This window comes from Trichomycterus rosablanca, chromosome 19 (assembly GCF_030014385.1).
Source record: "Trichomycterus rosablanca isolate fTriRos1 chromosome 19, fTriRos1.hap1, whole genome shotgun sequence".
NCBI classification, from domain to species: domain Eukaryota; kingdom Metazoa; phylum Chordata; class Actinopteri; order Siluriformes; family Trichomycteridae; genus Trichomycterus; species Trichomycterus rosablanca.
The window spans coordinates 24250457-24269769 of NC_086006.1; the positions used below are offsets into that span (position 1 = coordinate 24250457).

At 38.6% G+C, this 19313-nt stretch overlaps 2 protein-coding genes across 2 annotated transcripts in view; both read left to right on the plus strand.

The window, feature by feature from the left end:
- Positions 1-2204, plus strand: part of LOC134333485 (AP-1 complex subunit sigma-2) — a 37032-nt gene extending 34828 nt beyond the window's left edge. The window contains exon 5 of the mRNA XM_063015477.1: positions 1599-2204. Within this exon, the coding sequence (XP_062871547.1) occupies positions 1599-1646 (48 nt within the window). The 3' untranslated portion in view covers positions 1647-2204. The remainder of the gene's footprint in view (positions 1-1598) is intronic.
- A 6443-nt stretch (positions 2205-8647) lies between these two features.
- syap1 (synapse associated protein 1) lies at positions 8648-16018 on the plus strand. The gene is made up of 9 exons (XM_063015872.1): positions 8648-8948; positions 9810-9928; positions 11363-11429; positions 11534-11607; positions 11775-11914; positions 12574-12728; positions 13644-13702; positions 14975-15122; positions 15773-16018. Exons 1-9 carry the CDS (start codon positions 8762-8764, stop codon positions 15898-15900), a joined length of 1077 nt encoding a protein of 358 aa, XP_062871942.1. The 5' UTR covers positions 8648-8761; the 3' UTR covers positions 15901-16018.
- The last annotated feature ends 3295 nt before the right edge of the window (positions 16019-19313 follow it).

Genomic DNA, 19313 nt, shown 5'->3' on the forward strand with positions numbered 1-19313 from the left:
GAGTACAAAGATAAGTGTGTCATGCCTACAGTCAAGCATGGTGGTGGGAATGCCATGGTCTGGGGCTGCATGAGTGCAGCAGGTGTTGGGGAGTTACATTTCATTGAGGGACACATGAACTCCAATATGTACTGTGAAATACTGAAGCAGAGCATGATCCCCTCCCTCCGGAAACTGGGTCGCAGGGCAGTGTTCCAGCATGATAATGACCCCAAACACACCTCTAAGACGACCACTGCTTTATTGAAGAGGCTGAGGGTAAAGGTGATGGACTGGCCAAGCATGTCTCCAGACCTAAACCCAATAGAACATCTTTGGGGCATCCTCAAGCGGAAGGTGGAGGAGCGCAAAGTCTCGAATATCCGCCAGCTCCGTGATGTCGTCATGGAGGAGTGGAAAAGCATTCCAGTGGCAACCTGTGAAGCTCTGGTAAACTCCATGCCCAGGAGAGTTAAGGCAGTTCTGGGAAATAATGGTGGCCACACAAAATATTGACACTTCAGGAACTTTCACTAAGGGGTGTACTCACTTTTGTTGCCGGTGGTTTAGACATTAATGGCTGTATATTGAGTTATTTTGAGGGAAGAATAAATTTACACTGTTATATAAGCTGCACACAGACTACTTTTCATTGTGTCAAAGTGTCATTTTGTCAGTGTTGTCCCATGAAAAGATATACTTAAATATCTGCAGAAATGTGAGGGGTGTACTCACTTTTGTGATACACTGTATATATATATAGTTTAATATTGTAATATTTTACTTAACGAAATTATTGTCGTGTTTTGACTTTTGTTATCGCCGCACTTTACCGCTAGCATTAGCCACTTGCTACTAGAGGGTCATTTACAAAACTAACTGCAGAACGTCCAAACGCACATGTATAAGCCGGGTGCTGCATTCTGATTGGCTGAGCTGAATGTCGCCACTACAATATTGTAATATAATAATAACGACCTGGTGAGTGCAGCCAATGAGTGCGGTGGGGGTTGAGTTCATGCCGTGGAGGGCCCCCCCACGCCATGGGCCCCAGTGCACCTGCCCCCCCCTGCACCCCCGGTAGTTACGCCCCTGTGTCAGAGGGAGGAATGACTAGGAGTTGTTTCAACAACAATGGCTCCAACTACTTGGTTGGTGCTAGCCTACTTAACCAGCTTTGGTGGTAGGCAACCAGCAGAGGTCACCAGAGTGCACAGAGAAATTAAGTTGCAAATAAAAAAATAACAAAAAAATCATGTAAAAAAGCTGGCTAACACAACCAAGAATATGCGAGCTGATTTACTAGCAAGCTGAACTAAGGTTTGTCTAGTAAATGAGCAAAATAATCTGAGTTTTTTTGTTGATCTTTATAAATATGTATATTGGAACACATTATAGTTAGTAAGTAACCAGCTTGTTCATGGATTTCAAAGGAAACAAGACCAAGATGGGAAAAGGGAAGGTTGATAATGGCAGAGAAGAACACTACAGGGGCATAAGGAGGAGTGGGCTCAAAAATATGAGATGCAATCTGTTTTAAAATATTGGAACACAGCCCTGATCTGTACTGTGCATAAACCAGTAGTGAGACATGCTGTTTTTTTTTTCATCTTATTTAGGAATCAGAGACCCCTCGCAGTGTACTGGAGGAGATCGGACTTACCTAAAAGACAGAAGGCACAGCCCCACCCACACACACACAGGCCTAATCAATCTGTACTGAAGATGTAGCACAAACAATCCATCCATTATCACTGTTTTTTTCTGTGTGTGATTAAAACAACACACACAAAGTAGCAACTGAACAGATTCATCCAGAAATCCATCATTCACAACAACTCAGCTTTAAAATCAGATTACACTGTATCCATCTGCAGTATTTATCATGTTTCATTATGTCCTGGTTAAAAAGCCTCAGCGTTATCAGCTATACTGTAAATGGACTGAAAGAAATTCACCTACAGACAGACACTAAGTAACTATAATTTAAAGAAGAACAAAAATCCAGACCTTTTAATATAATACTTAAGTTAATCAGTTTTAATACGTTGTAGCATTAAGGATGACACATCATACCTGTTGTACCTGTGACCACATCTGCCAGCTTACCACTGTTGGGCCCTTGAGCAAGGCCCTTAACCCTCAATTGCTTTCATTGTATACAGTCTAAGTTGTAAGTCACTTTGGGTAAAGGTGTCTAATAAATGCTGAAAATGTAAATGTTATTGCCAAAGGACATTTTTTGTTACATCTGACCGTTGCTCTTAATTGTCTAAATGCTCCTGTGCACTTTTTAGATGTGCACTGTTTTGAGCACAGGAGTTTTACGTGGGCTGTAGGAACAGATATGATTGTAGTGCAGGTTATTGCTTAGTATTCAGTGGGTAATTGTTGCTTCTGCTGTTTTCAGCTCATCCTACAACTCATTTTGTGTGACTGCCAGCTGGTCTCTTGTTTTTCTATCATTTGTTCAGGTTCTCATGTGTAATTATAATGAACTACTACCACCCCATGGTATACCAGGTTGTTTTTATTACCATTTTTATTTATACTTCATTTAGTAATTTCTCTAGAGTTTTAACTTTGATACGATATCAAAAAAGTCGCAGTTCTTGAATGCTTTACTGTACCATAATAAATATTACAGTTAAACTGCAAAATTTCACTCCTAAACAGTTATTTAGGCAATGCCACTTTTAATTGTGCACTCCTATAGTTTACATAATGTTAATAATCTAGACTGTCACCATACTTCTCCACAACCTGAGATGGTTGATACTTGGTTTAGAAGGTTTGAAAACCATTGCCATAAACGAATGTCTGGTTCCCTAAAGGAGTATTTACTTTAGACTTCGTTATTATGTGTGTGGACACAAAGATGAAATTTAAATTTACACCCAAACTATCTTGTAAATATTTATACTGTTATATTTATTCTGGCAAATTATATCATACTTTAGCAGTAAGCTGGTATTTAAGCTGGTATTTAAGTAATTTGTTAAAATTTGAAAGGTGGAAAAAGGATTCATTCTCAAAACCAAAGAGTTTTTATTTTAATTTCTTGATTTTTTTTTGTTTAATTCATGGATACACCACGGTATTTTAATTCAGCTCTTTGTGTTGGGCTGGGTGTGAAAGCACAAGACATGAATCAACAAATGCAAATGTAAAAATTCACTTTTATTAAAATTCATAACAACGATCCACTGTGTTAAACTACTGATGCTTAAATCCTGTACTCCCTGAGTCCTGAATGGTGTTGTCTCATTTTCTTGATTTACATTTCACTTGTCTGTGTTTACTTCAGAGTTCAGTTCATAAAAGCTCATATGTGTTCTAGCACTTATTAATAATATTCAGTAAAACTGTGATGCTGTGACTTCTGGTCTGTGTGGCCAAATAGTTCCTCCTCTCAATGTTCCTGTACCCAGCCACCTCCACATGGAGGAACCTGTTACATGTTGTGATTTAAAGTGAAGTCAGTATTGCCGTATTTGTGGTTCAATATAAAATAAATTTTGTTTACTTATATTTAGAAGTGGTTTGGGATTGTTCTTGCTTCAGCATATTTTTCTTTCATTTTCATTTCACAGTTGACTAGTGCATCAAACAAATTTAAATTTTTAGTCTGAATAAACTCCGCTTACCTTTTACATCCCAAGAACAAGCCAGTATTTGACTTCTACTCCAAATTGCCCCCAGGTGTAAATGACTGTGTGTGTGTGTGTGTGTGTGTGAGATGCCCTGTGATTATTTGGTGCCCCCTCCAGGATGTATTCCCACCTTGGGTCCTTCACTGCCCATATCAGGATGGAGCAATTACTGAATATGAATAAATGAATTAATTAAACTGAGAGTCTTTGGACAAAAAAGATAAATAACATGTTTTACATAAATGTGATATGTCACAAATGCATGAAATGGCTTTGGTCTTTTGTACATGTAATGTTGTTTGGATGGTCTTCAAAATTGCAGTGCCTGCACCAACCAACCTTCTTTTTTCAAAATGACACACTTGATTGAGTCTCTAGCTATCTTAGGATCTGAGCCCCCATTCCAACCACAAGTGCTGTTGTGTTCAGTGGGGATGTTTTAACGAGCCTCCCCTCCAGCAGGGCTCAAAATGAAAACTCATTTCAGGTTAAAATTGGGGAGCAATTTACCCCACAAAAGACACTGATATCCTCATAAACTCTGCCACGCTGGTCTACCAGCTGCCACACACAAACCTTATTAGCCCTACAACAGGGAAACAAAATCAGTTTGTAAGTACCTCACCTTTTATAACAGCCCAGGTTTCCTGCAATATTTAGTTTTATCATTCTTAATTTCTCTCTCTAAATGTTTCCCATTACAATACTAACATTACACTGAAATTTGCTTCTAGTATGAACTGATTCAGTGTGTTAACAAAATAAATGCCCAGCTTTATTCCTCACCCAAACAATCCAATGCACTTGTATGTATGTATGTATGTATGTATACAAATGTTTCTTTTACATTTATTAAGTAATGAATATACAGGTCCTTCTCAAAAAATTAGCATATTGTGATAAAGTTCATTATTTTCCATAATGTAATGATAAAAATTAAACTTTCATATATTTTAGATTCATTGCACACCAACTGAAATATTTCAGGTCTTTTATTGTTTTAATACTGATGATTTTGGCATACAGCTCATGAAAACCCAAAATTCCTATCTCAAAGAATTAGCATATTTCATCCGACCAATAAAAGAAAAGTGTTTTTAATACAAAAAAAGTCAACCTTCAAATAATTATGTTCAGTTATGCACTCAATACTTGGTCGGGAATCCTTTTGCAGAAATGACTGCTTCAATGCGGCGTGGCATGGAGGCAATCAGCCTGTGGCACTGCTGAGGTGTTATGGAGGCCCAGGATGCTTCGATAGCGGCCTTAAGCTCATCCAGAGTGTTGGGTCTTGTGTCTCTCAACTTTCTCTTCACAATATCCCACAGATTCTCTATGGGGTTCAGGTCAGGAGAGTTGGCAGGCCAATTGAGCACAGTAATACCATGGTCAGTAAACCATTCACCAGTGGTTTTGGCACTGTGAGCAGGTGCCAGGTCGTGCTGAAAAATGAAATCTTCATCTCCATAAAGCTTTTCAGCAGATGGAAGCATGAAGTGCTCCAAAATCTCCTGATAGCTAGCTGCATTGACCCTGCCCTTGATAAAACACAGTGGACCAACACCAGCAGCTGACATGGCACCCCAGACCATCACTGACTGTGGGTACTTGACACTGGACTTCAGGCATTTTGGCATTTCCTTCTCCCCAGTCTTCCTCCAGACTCTGGCACCTTGACTTCCGAAAACAGTACTTTGGACCACTGAGCAACAGTCCAGTGCTGCTTCTCTGTAGCCCAGGTCAGGCGCTTCTGCCGCTGTTTCTGGTTCAAAAGTGGCTTGACCTGGGGAATGCGGCACCTGTAGCCCATTTCCTGCACACGCCTGTGCACGGTGGCTCTGGATGTTTCTACTCCAGACTCAGTCCACTGCTTCCGCAGGTCCCCCAAGGTCTGGAATCGGCCCTTCTCCACAATCTTCCTCAGGGTCCGGTCACCTCTTCTCGTTGTGCAGCGTTTTCTGTAACACTTTTTCCTTCCCACAGACTTCCCACTGAGGTGCCTTGATACAGCACTCTGGGAACAGCCTATTCGTTCAGAAATTTCTTTCTGTGTCTTCCCCTCTTGCTTGAGGGTGTCAATGATGGCCTTCTGGACAGCAGTCAGGTCGGCAGTCTTACCCATGATTGCAGTTTTGAGTAATGAACCAGGCTGGGAGTTTTTAAAAGCCTCAGGAATCTTTTGCAGGTGTTTAGAGTTAATTCGTTGATTCAGATGATTAGGTTAATAGCTCGTTTAGAGAACCTTTTCATGATATGCTAATTTTTTGAGATAGGAATTTTGGGTTTTCATGAGCTGTATGCCAAAATCATCAGTATTAAAACAATAAAAGACCTGAAATATTTCAGTTGGTGTGCAATGAATCTAAAATATATGAAAGTTAAATTTTTATCATTACATTATGGAAAATAATGAACTTTATCACAATATGCTAATTTTTTGAGAAGGACCTGTAATTCTACAGGCTCTCCACCCATCGTAATAAATATCGACCTCTTTACAAGCCCAGTATCCAGAAAAGTTGGGTTGTAAAATGCAATAAAAGTAAGAATCTGTGATTTGTTAATTCTCTTTAACTTTGAAGCGCTATAGTATATAGTAAGTGACAAAAGGACAAAGAAAAGATTTTTAGATTTTGATATTTACTTATCAACTTTATTGCATTTTGTAAATATAAACTGCTCAAAAACATCATATTTCCTAATAAATACATGTATTAATGGTTTAGGAAATGAGTACACTAAGTGTTGCTGTTTTGCAAGTGGAACTTTCTCCCTTTCTTGCTTGATATGAGACTTCATCTGCTCAACAGTCTGTGGTCGCTGCTGTCTGATTTTGCTCTTCATGATGCACGATACATTCCAATAGGAGACTGATCTGGACTGTTAAACCCATTAAAAAAGTATGTGATGCTTGGTGGAATGGATGCTAGTGTGTTTCCTACCACCTGTTTAAATAACATGCAATAGGTGCACTTGCTGCTTTAAATTACCCATAGGTGGCCAGCCAGTGGGTATGACGTTGTACTGTACTGGGTGTTGTGGTAACCCCCATGACCCTGACCAGATAAAGCTGTGGTGCTTGGGTGGCATGGAGATCTACTGTCTATTGGCCATCTAGAAATAATTGCCAATGTCCATGTGCTGGCGTCTTCCAGGGTATTTCTGCCTTACACACAATTATTCACGGATGGCATGGTGGCTCAGTGAGTGGCAATGTCGCCTCACAGCAAGAAGGGCCTGGGTTCGATCCCCAGGTGGGGCAGTCTGGTTACTTTCTGTGTGCCGATACATGCCGTAGCCTAGTGGTTAAGGTACTGGACTAGTAATCAGAGGGTCGCTGGTTCAAGCCCCACCACTGCCAGGTTGCTGCTGTTGGGCCCTTGAGCAAGGCCCTTAACCCCCAATTGCTCAGACCAGGCACGTGCACAGATAGACCCCTAGTGGTGCTCAAGCACCTGCCCTTTTGCCCTGGATGAGAAAAGTGCCCTTTCTGCTGGAGCCCAATTTTTTTCTACATTCATCAATATTTAAAAATAAATATTCCCCTCTCTGTCATTAATTCCCCCAAAGGTGTTTCACTAGTTTTGTTTTATTTAAAATCTTACTTATCTTGATGTGAAAGTGTGAAAAAAAAAAAACACGAGCACAAATATTTTGCAGGAAAATGTCAAGTAGCTCTCACAGTAAAGTGTTGAAAATAGATACAAACATACAATATTTTATAATTACAGCATCCTGGCCAAAACGCTGTGTAGGAAAAGTCACCTTTAGTCAAGGAGTTATTTTCATGCAAGCATTTATACTTCAACAGTTTAGGTTTACAAATGAGGAATAATTTTGCTAGGTAATTAACATTACAAACTAATACATGTAGAAGGCTAAATATAATGCTCTATGATATAGAACAGCATACAAAAATGATGAATAAATAGGAAAATGTTATTTAGCTGTCTATTTGATTTTATTGGCATAATAATAGGCCCATTGTTAACATTAAATACCCAAAGTGGTTTCTGATTTTAAATCAAAGGTAGGTCTTAAGTTGAGCTATTTTTTGATGATAATTTAATATATTGTTTGGTTATTAAAAAGCGCACAATATGGCCTTGTTTTTGCCTGTTTTTTATTTATTTATTCAATTTGATAATTTAAGTTATTTGATTAGATGTGTATTGATTGTGTTAACAAAAATAAACATATAAGTTAAATATCCTACTGTGTTTTTTTTATTTTATTTTATTAATAATTTTGGCGATGGGTGCCCTTTTTTTTGGCTTGAGCACCTGCCCCCAAAAATGTCTGTGCACGTGCCTGGCTCAGACTGTAAACTATATCTGTACTGTAAGTCGCTTTGGATAAAGGCATCTGCTAAATGCCAAAAATGTAAATGTGTGCATGTTCTTCCCGTGTCTGCGTGGGTTTCCTCCGGGAGCCCCGGTTTCCTCCCACAGTCCAAAGACATGCAAGTGAGCTAACCCCTGTGACCCTGACCCGATAAAGCAGTTACCGAAAATGAATTAACAAATAGAGTAAAGCCCTGGGTGGCACAGCGGTCCACTGTCAACTGGCCATCTAGACATAATTGGCTATGAGGTGAATTGGAAATACAAATGCAGAATTGTCCATGACTGTGTTTGACATTAAACTTGTAAACTGATGAATCTTGTGTAACCAGTAACTACCGTTTCTGTCATGAGTGTAACCAAAGTAAAGTTAAATAAGGTTAAAATCCTAATGAATAAATAAATCCAATTATTCCCGACGAACCAGGACCCACGTCGACCCTAACCAGGATAAAGCGGCTGCTGGAAGGGAAGTGAAGTAATGAGTTACTGTTCCTGTACAGCAGGGGGCGCTAGTTCTGCTCCTCCACACAAAAACACACTGCTGATGACGTTGGCGACGTCTGATGCATACTAGCGTACTAGGTAGTATGTATGATATATCTCAAGCGCAGGCTATACTTGCGTACTCTTTAGTATGAAAGTATGCTGGTAGGCCGTCGCTGTTGTTATGTGCGCTGGCTCTACGTGGAAAGGAAAGGAAAGGAACATGGAGTAACGACTGTATTCTATTCGGTAAATTTGCACCCCTGTGTCGTTTAAAATTAGGACAGAAAGGTTTAAACAATGTTTAAAAGCTGGGGGTCGTGGCTCGGGATCGAATCCGAGCCGGGATATAAAACTGAAATTGCTGAAAGCATCGAAACATCCGGAAGTGAGAAATTCACAAAAGATGGTGAAGTAAACAAACCTGAATCTGAAGAGAGCAGCAATGATCAACAGCAAGCCTTTGTGCAAGCTAAAGGTCTGAGTGGTAAGAGAAAATAATTGGTTTTTATTCATAAAAACAGTGGACTAAATCATATTTTACTAGTATGCAACATGTCTTCTGTTAATGATCAGTAAACTTCACAAGTGTCCAACAAAAAATGTCCATTACAGAGCCTTGGGGGTCCCCAGAACCAAATATCTAAATATATTGATTCATTTTTAGTATTGATCTTTGATAACTTGCCATTAATCTGCAACTATTAAGTTTGATCAGCATAATAAACTCAGTATTCAACTATATTGTTTAGAAGCAGAAATCCCCAGGTGGGGCAGTTCGGGTCTTTTCTGAGTGGAGTTTGCATGTTTTTTTCCGTGTCTGCATGGGTTTACTCTGGGAGCTCCGGTTTCCTCCCACAGTCCAAAGACGTGCAAGTGAGGTGAATTGGAGACACTAAATTGTCTATGACTGTGTTCAATATAATCTTGTGAACTGAAGAACCTTGTGTAATGAGTAACTACCGTTCCTGTCATGGATGTGTAAAACATGACGTTAAAATCCTGATAAACAAACAAACTAACAGAAGCAGAAATCACGCTTATTGACTTACATTTAAATATTTAGCAGACGATTTCATCCAAAGCGACTTACACTACTGTGACAGTATACTGTCTAAGCAATTGAGGGTTAAGGGCCTTGCTTAAGGGCCCAACAGTGACAACCTAGCAGTGATCTTTTGATTACTAGTCCAGTACCTTAACCATTATGCTACAACTGACTTATTACCTACTAGTGAGGGTTTAATTACAGCTAATGATCAGACAATTACCTAACAGGTATTTTTGTTAATGACACAGCCACTGTCTAGTCTGATTATATGACCTACATCATTGTTTGTGCCCCAAGGATACATTTTTAATTTTGCCAGCAATGCCACCAAGAAGCTCTCCGAATCAGTGGCAGAAACCGCCAGCACCATCAAGAGGAGCGTAGAAGAGGGTAACATTGATGGCCTAATTGACAAGGTGTGTCTCTTTTAATTCCCTTCTATACATGCATTTTTTCAGAAGGACTTCTCCCCCTAATTGCTTTAGATTTCCTGTTGAGAACATGAAAGTATTAAAGTGACAAAGTATTAAAGTTATTTAACCAGATTCAAAGACAGTCCTGCATTTTCTTGCTCACATTATGACACGGCAGTGACATGTGGGTGTATCTGTAGCTTTTATAAGTATCATGGTTGCGCTGCTTTTTTTTCTGGCACAACGGTATTGCTGGGGGGTTTTTAAACACCTCAGCGTCACTTCCTAAACACTGTGTTGATCAGATGTTTCCAGCCAACAACCTTCTAACTGGAACAAACTGACACTAATTAATATGACCAGCACAAAGTACAATACAAGACGAGCCATTGGAGCCAAACCTACTACACTGCATCCTAACAAGGCTGGTTTGAGTAATAAGGAATACTGTGACTACGCCGTGTTTAAAGCCTCAGCAATGTTATTCAACCCGATACTCTACTACTAGCCCCATACAAACCACCATGATACCCTACCTCTACCTACCTCTATAGGGTACGGCCCAGGGAGCATGGTCACTACAGCTAGTTGTGACTAGTAAAAATGTGACAGGAATTAGTAAAGTGGTTGTGCTGTTTTTAGTGTAACTTAACTGCCACACCACAGCCGTGTGCTCACCAGAGGTGGAAAGAGTACTAAAATATTGTACTAAAGTAAAAGTACTATTACTTTAATGAATTTTTACTTAAGTACAAGTAAAGTTACTAGTCTAAAAATCTACTCAGGTAAAAAGTAACTCATTTAAAATGTACTCAGAGTAAACGTTACTCAGTTACTTTATTAATAGCAGGGGGGGGGGTCTCTTCTGTGTAATGCAAACAGGACAAGTGGATATAAATCTCATAATACTTGTTTTTAATTAAAATATAATTTAAAAAAAATGTTGATACAACATATAAATCATTTAGGGATGTGTAATGTGTCATTTTAGTCCCATTAAACTTTTTCAAACTGTATAACCACTAGTGATGGGTCGTAGAATGATTCGATTCTATTGAACGACCCTTTAAAATGAAATAAGAAATAATGAAATAAAATTTTTTAAGCGTTTTTTTTTTTTACTCAGTAACGGATGTTAAAATGTAGCAAATTACAATTCTTAATACAAAACATACTCAAATAAAAGTAAAATTACCGGCTGTAAAATCTACTTTAAAAAGTACAAGTACACAAAAAAACTTCTCAATTACAGTAACGCGAGTAAATATAATTTGTTACTTTCCACCTCTGGTGCTCACTCATTAGATAGCTGTGACCACATCATGGAGCAACAAACTAATCGATGTAGGTTTTTCAATCTATTAAAATTGTTGTTGCAGCTCTAATATTACATTTGTGGTAGATTTTTTTTACCTAATCATTCATCTTTTTTTCCAGACCATACTGGGAGATTTCAAAAAAGAACAGGACAAGTTTGTGAAGGAGAAAAATACCAAGAAAACAGGTATAGTGAATGCAGCTGATTTCAACTCTTTAGTATGAAATTAGAATAAAGTTGTGTTTTTTTAAATATAACGACCTTCATGTACCATTATGTTTAATGTGCAGATGTTGCAGTGCCTCCCTGGGTGGGATACAGTGAAGAGGAGACCATTCAGCAGCAGATTCTGGCTTTATCAGCTGTAAGTTCTTTTTTTTGTTGTTATATTATAATAAAGCGGCCATTTGCTGCTCAGCAGTTAAGGGTCATTAGGTACCAGAAGACCATGATTTCTTTAAACACGAGTTAGGATACAAACTTCTGCTAAATGAATTAATGTGGTGTACTGGTTTCGTTTCTATCTGTCAGGATAAGCGTAACTTTCTTCGTGACCCTCCGGCTGGTGTGCAGTACCAGTTTGATGTTGAACAGATGTATCCCATCGCACTGGTGATGCTGCAGGAAGATGAGCTCCTCAACAGGATGCGCTTTGACCTGGTTCCAAAACAGTGAGTTAACATGAGACCAGGATGAAGTGAATCAGCAGCACTGTAACTCCCAGTTATGCCAAAGATTTTATTGACACTGAAGGTGAAGGTCATAGTGTTGGGAATAAATAATGGTATCACTGTGTCTCTACAAGTGGCAAGAACAACATAAATGCCCCATGATTTAGATTCCACAAGTCTCTAGAACTTGCTGGATGTATGGCGCACTGTTCTTTTAGGAGGTAGCCCCCTCAACTGGTGTTTTTTATGATGAGTGCTCTCTAACATGTCATTCTGAAATCTCTCATAGGTGTCAGGTAGTTAAAATCTGTTTTTATAAAGGCTATAACTCATTATTTTTCTCATTAAACTGTAGAGACGTCTTGTGCTAGAGGTGTATAAGAACATTGTTACTCTAGAACAGACCGCTTCCTTTATGATCCAAATATCTTTCACCTGAAATATTTCACATGCACAGTCAAATTAGCTTATAATTTTGTATGACTGAAGAACAGTTGCTCTTGTAATTTTACTTTCATATTAGACTAATACACGAGCATGATGCTCACTGAACCTGCACTTTCATCCACAGTCCAAAATAAATAATGTGGTGGTGCTACATATGCACACACTTGTATCTGAGTCTCTGACGTGTGTTTGTGTTCTTGTGTGTGTTGCAGCGTGAAGGAGGAGGTTTTCTGGAGAAATTATTTCTACCGAGTGTCCCTGATTAAGCAGTCGGCACAGCTCACCGCACTGGCAGCACAGCAGCAGGCTGCCGAGAGGAGAGACGAGGACAAGAATGGAGGCTCACCACAAACTGAGAGCATACCAGGTTCTGTCCTAATCTGTCCTTGAAACTTGAAACTTCATTACACTAAAGTGCACTATACTTAGTCTTGATGACCCTTATGTTTTTTTTTTTTTTTATATCCAAACCCAAACAATTAAACAATAAATGTCATCTGTTTTACTGTTTGTACTGTTTACTGTTTAAAATGTGCATTTAATGGTGATTTATGGTCTTATATTGGAGTTTTTAACCCATGGGTCATTTGCAGCCTGGGGGACATCACATTCTTTGCTACAGGCTTATAATCTAACACTTTATTCCAATCTTTTCCATTTAAAAAAAAAAAAAAAAAAAAAAAAAAAGCCACTTTGGGTCTAACAGGTTTTAGCAGATTTGTGTTCTTCGACTGTTGTTTACCTAAACTTGAGAAATGAAATGTTCACTATAGAAGCACTTCTGTAAGTCGCTCTGGATAAGAGCGTCTACTAAATGCTGAAAATGTAAATGTAAATAATCATTATACATTGGAATGTGTGTTTTGCCGTTGCTGGCCAACTAACAGTTGAGAACAACTTCTGGTTTTACCTGCATCAGTCACCAACACTGACCATAGTTTGCAACCACAAACTATGACACTGTTTTTACATTCTATGAGTTTGTATTATTCTATTGTTAAACCAGTTTGAAATTTTGTTTTTTGGAAAATGAGTTGTATGAGTTCTGGAGTATCTATTCCCCAGTCAGAAAACAACTGAACAATCATGCTTATAATGCCAGTCAGGAACTGCCTTTAATGTTCTGGTCATTCGTGATAAAATGCTTTTATAGAACAGCTTTTTATAGAACATTTGCAAAACTTAGTCCCCTTGGTCATTTATTTAACGGTGGTGCTTGTTCTTGCCGTCTGTTTTCCCCCATTGATTTTAATTGTGTTGTCATGATTTATTTCTTTTACAGAAACCAGAAGACCAAAAACGCCTCCTACAGCCATCAGCGCCAAGCCAAAGTCCACTGAGGTATAATTTACCTTTAAATAATGTTAAAATGACTTAATAGTCTCCTTGAATTTGAGTGTTTAAGTTCTCAAAGTTTAGTTCCTTATTCTCTTGTCACACTTTGATTGAAAACAGGGAGGCACTAATACCTTAGTTTACTACAATAGACACCTTAGTCAGTGTGGCTAAATTAGCTTTATTTGACTTGTTTGACAGACAGCTTGTTTTTATGGTGACTACGCTTGTATGCTGGTCTACAGGGGACGACATGAAGAAACTTACTGTGGTTTCAAAAAAATAAGCAAATTGGCAGTCTTTTGCATCATTAGTATGTTTATCATTTATACTGGACTTTAAATTCATTTGGATGCATGACTGGTTTCTGAAATGATGCTGTTCCCAAAGTGCTGCTCCTAAATGCCTTAATGGCTTTTATTGGATGGTTTCTAGACAAAACAAAGTTTGTTTAATGTGAGAGATACTGACATTACATAATTAATTTGGTCATGTCTGTGTTTTCTATTCAATATTTAAATATTCATTCTGCATTTAAGTGCATTTAAGTAAAGGGACTGTTGGCAATACAGTATTTGTTTCAGTACCACGTTGATTGTAAATCTGACCTGCTTTTAAACCTGTAAGATAAAATGGATCTTTAACACATGTATATGCAGCAAAGTCTCTATTTACTGTGTGGTAGTCATTTAGTTTTCACGTTATTTGAGCAAGCAGGACTGTCTTTTTTTTTTCTTTTGTTTAATATATTTTCTTTATGCTTTTTCTCCCTTTTTAGCGCGTCCAATTGCCCCATTGCATTGTGCTTCCTCTCCACCAATGCTGATCTTTGCTCTGATTGAGGAGAACAAGCTAACCCACGCCCCCTCCGACACGTGGGCAGCATGTTGTATGCATCTTATCACCTACATTTTGATGAGTGCAGTGCAGCCTAGCTGCGTGTACGGAGGGACACACCCTAAGAGCACTCTTTTCTCATGTCTGTGCAGGCGCCGTCAATCAGCCAGCAGAGGTCATAGTTGCACCAGTCATGAGAGAGAGACCCCATCCGGCTTAGCCCCACCCATATCTGAACAACAGGCCAATCGTTGTTCATGTGGCTGCTTAGCCTCAGCCGGAAAGGCAGAGCTGGGATTCGATACGATGTATTCGAGATCCCAGCTCTGGTTCCAGCGTGTGTTTTTATCGCTGCGCCACCTGAGCAGCCTAGCAGGACTGTCTTAATATTGGTAATGATGGTATCTGCCTTGTTCTGAATACATTTTTTTTTATCCACAGATTAATGAGGAGGAGATCTCCACCAGTCCTGGTGTCTCTGAGTTTGTAAGCGATGCATTTGATTCATGTAACATCAACCAGGAGGACCTGAAAAAGGAAATGGAACAGCTGGTGCTTGACAAGAAAGAGGACACCTCCCCACAGGATGGTGAGTTTTGCTAGGATCGAAGGATTTTCTCTGCCAGGCGCCATCAACCAGCCAGAGGAGGTCGTAATTGCATCAGTTATGAGGTTCCTATCCGGCTCCCTAACCCTGTATGAACAACAGTCAAACGTTGCCCCACCTGAGCAGCTAATTGTTTATATTTCTTAACAAATTCTGATCTGTATACAATGTGAAGATGTATTTGTTTTTTCTGGTAACCTTTATTACGTTTTGAGAATCTAACTCCCTGCTTGCTTTTGTGCTAATCAGAAGTGTCTTAGTCTCAGGTCTGACAGTGCACACACAGAACTAGAGAAACAAGTTCAACCTCAATTCAAATGTTACAGGTTACATATCCAACCATGCACTTTATTTTATTATATAATTATTGATACAAATTGTAGATTAGTATTAATCACTGTTTACTTAGCAATGAAACTGATGCTTATTTACAGTGTATAAAAAGACACCCTCATCCACCTCAAGTTAAATTAAAACTCCATGAAATGCAGCTGTATCTGTGCTTCTGGCGTGGCTTGAGCAGATTCTATTTGTTCTGTCACTGGGTTTAGTTTTTAAATACCTGACATTCTAATACGAACAATTGATGACACACCTTAAGTGAAATACCTTCTCTGTTTTTTTCTCTTTAGAAGACACAGCCGAGTGGGAGCGGGAGCTGCAAAGGGAGTTACAGGAGTACGAGGTGGTGGCAGACACAGAAAACCGTGATGAAAACTGGGATCGTGAGATTGAGGAGATGTTACAAGCTGACAGCTAAAGCTCCAACTTCTGTTTGGGATGAAAACTGTACCTGAGAGAAAAAAGCCGAAACGTTTGGACCAGAGAAAATTCGACCAAGAAAGTCACTACATTAAAAGGCTTAGTTAAATATTCCAGTCTGCTCTATTTATATCTCTGAATATAAAATGAAATAGTTTAATAGAATAGAAGTTTGGTGAGAAGGGTTTTGCACATATAAAGAGTCATTAGTCATTCAAACATTTTTTTGGTGTTTAAAATGTTTCTTCAGGCCTTTTTAATTATTTTGAACATATTTTCCTCCTTTATTTTAAAACAGATCCCTTTTTTAAATAACCTTTATTCGCACAAAATCTCCCAAAAATGCTGACACGAGCTTACCAGGTCAGTAGGTCAGAATGCCACATTATATTTAAGGATACATTTGTATAAGATGATTAAAAAAAACATTACAAACTTCCATACTGTACAATATGTAAAACTTTGTACAGGTTCTGTTGTCAGTGACCTAAAACTCACTGTTTGAGTTTAAGAGGCCAAAACGCAGAAGAAAAAACTGTTCACAGAAATATTTATTTGTATGGAGGAAGTCTATTATGGCTTATGGGGTCAACAAGAAATGAAAGTATATCGTACACAATAGTGCAAAAACTCTCTTCCTGACTTCTTACCAAGTATGTTTGGGTGACCGAGGGCCAAACACAAACCTAATCAGTGACGATGTGGCTACAAAAGATATCAGGATATATAAATAAAACTTACATGTTTATAACTGTTGCAATTTAACATCAAGTCTGTGTAAAATGAGGTCTGGATGTTTAAGGTGGATATTTTCTCTTTTTTTTTTAACTGTGGGTGACAGACTTTAATCAAATGATCCTTTTAGCTGCTATGTTAAGCTAAGAAAGCAGATCAGCTACATTGTGTTAGGGGTTAAATCATGCAAATGTTGTTTTTTGTTCTATAAGAATGCATTTCAAATGTTGTGTGATTTTGTATGTAATTGATTTCTCTGTAGCAGAAGTGTCTCCACAGCACCTACAGTGAACTGTTTATTTGGGCTTATAAATAAATCAATGATATATAAATAGTTTAACCTTTTTATACACCGTACTGAATGATCTTTCTGGTATCAGTCAGCTGAACCTAGGTTTCAAACTCAGAATGAAAACTGTAGTTCAGTGTCAGTCTTGCAGATACATTAAGACTGAATAAGGCGTGTTTGCTTTTGTGTGTAATTTAATGCACTTTTTAATTAGTAAATCCTGGGGTGATCCCATAATGAGATTCATGTGAAGGTTTCAGTCAGTTGTCATGTTTATAGTTGTATTAAAAACCTTATAATAATAAACTAAATTTATTAAAAGAAAATTAAAGTATCTGTTTTACTTGCAAAGTGCAGCTTTTAATTATCTCTTAATGTAATTTCTCAGCCACTTTAAATAAGCATAAGTAATACCCCAGGGTCCCAGCCCATCAGAAATAAGTTATTTTCCCCAGCAAACAATATCTATTGGCACTTAACCTAAGCCAAAAACCCACTAGGGTCTTTTTAGCTTACTTTAGTCAATCGTTAAAGATAATGGTGTGAATCACCACCACTTTGCTACTATCACACTATGCCTGATTAGATATTGTTTGTGTTCTCGGTTGTTTTCAGTACAACAGTAACACTAAGGCTTTAAAAACTCGAACAACGCTTCAGCAAATGATCTACTTATACCAGCACCACACATACATCTAGCAAATACAGTACTGAAAATGGTCCACCACGTACATCTGCTTAGTGGTGGGGTCTCTTCTCACTGATCGACGGGGTATAAAAAATTGAGCTGCAGTTATTAACTGCATACCACCTACGGGTGGTTGTGAAAGGAAAAAAACAACACCCTATGAGGAAAGTCTTTAAAAAGAGTGGAAGAGGTAGTAAAGTTGGTGCTGACCAATGAACCAAACGACACCTAGGCTCTTCTAATTAAGTAGGCAATCAGTGAATCATATTAAATGGTTCACATTTGAAGTCAACTTTGTTAGCCTCTAACTCCGACAAATTGGTCATTTTCATTATTAGGCTTGATCTTGACGAAGGTGGTAAACACCTATTTGAGTGCCAGTCCAACGCAATACAACAGCATATTCTTACAGATTAGCCAATCCACCTACCACATGTTCTTGTACCAAACCCTCACAGTGATTAGGATCCCAAGGCTTAATCTTTTTGTGTGACATCCACTTTACCAGCAGTCCTACCATACCACCCAAATCAAATGACACTATTTTATGTTTTTTAATAGTTTCTATCTTTTTAAAACATACAGAACAGGGTTTAACTCGTAACTAAAAATAATTTAAGGCCATATATAATTAAAACATGATGTTGGTCACCAGAGCTGACATTTCAAACTCGTCGGTTTGAAACCCAGTTCCGCCATCCGGCTGGGCTGTGCGCCTACATGAGCAACAATTGGCTGTTTTTCATACAGGGTGGGAGCCGGAAAAGCACTCCTTATAACTGAAGCATTTACGACCTCTGCTGGCTGATTGATGGCGCCTGCACAGAGTCGAGGGACAATGTGTTGATATCAGGGTGTGGCTTTTAGTACACAACTAAAAGGGGGGGGGGGGGTTTGAGCATAATGCGAGTGGGTAATTGGATGTGCTAAAAAGTCAGGAGAAAAAGGGGAGGAAATGGATAAACAAAAATATATATAAAAAAACATGATGCTGGTCATTGAGCCTAGAAGTATACTCTACTGTATTTGGAATGCAGGGCCCACGGGGGAAATGTATAATATGAATGAAATGGGAGCAGACTTTAAAATAAATTGCTTTAAAATCAGGTTATATTGCGTTCACACAGAAATGTAGAAATTTTTTTTTCAAAAAAGCGACTAGCGACAAATCTAGCGACTTTTTCTGGTGTTATTGGAGACTTTTGGAGACTCGAACGTGAAAACACACATTGTTCTGCAGTTACTGTCCTCAAGCACGGGCGGTCAGTATCACAGTCAGTGTTGCCAGATTGGGCGGGTTTCCACCTAAATGAGCGGATTTTGTTGGAAATTGGCAGGGAAAAACACACTTTGGCAGGTGGACAAAATTTGGGCTGGTTTGTAATTATTTTGGCAGCTTAAAATATAAATAAAAAAAGCTATTGCTAAAGCAGGTGGAATATAAATAGGTCTCCCTTCTCCCTACCTTCTCCCACTACATCCAACCCGTTGTCAAAAGTTTGATTGACAGGTTATTCTTTCCAGTCCAAGACACTGTTGCCACGCCCATCAATACAGTGATTCATGTTAGACAAGTGATTTGAGTTGAATATGAAGGTAAGCAAGTCTCATATGTACGAGAGGTTGAACTTTCATTGCTTGAAAGTTTATTTTTATTTACATGCAAAGGGTTGTGTGTCATAACAAATAATGCATTTTA

Bases quoted from the DNA above. Each gene is read 5' to 3' on its own strand.
- syap1 (XM_063015872.1), top strand. From the start codon at position 8,762: ATGTTTAAAAGCTGGGGGTCGTGGCTCGGGATCGAATCCGAGCCGGGA. The intron at 11,608-11,774 runs GTAAGTTCTTTT...TCTATCTGTCAG, and splicing joins AGATTCTGGCTTTATCAGCT to GATAAGCGTAACTTTCTTCG. The intron at 11,915-12,573 runs GTGAGTTAACAT...TGTGTGTTGCAG, and splicing joins TTTGACCTGGTTCCAAAACA to CGTGAAGGAGGAGGTTTTCT.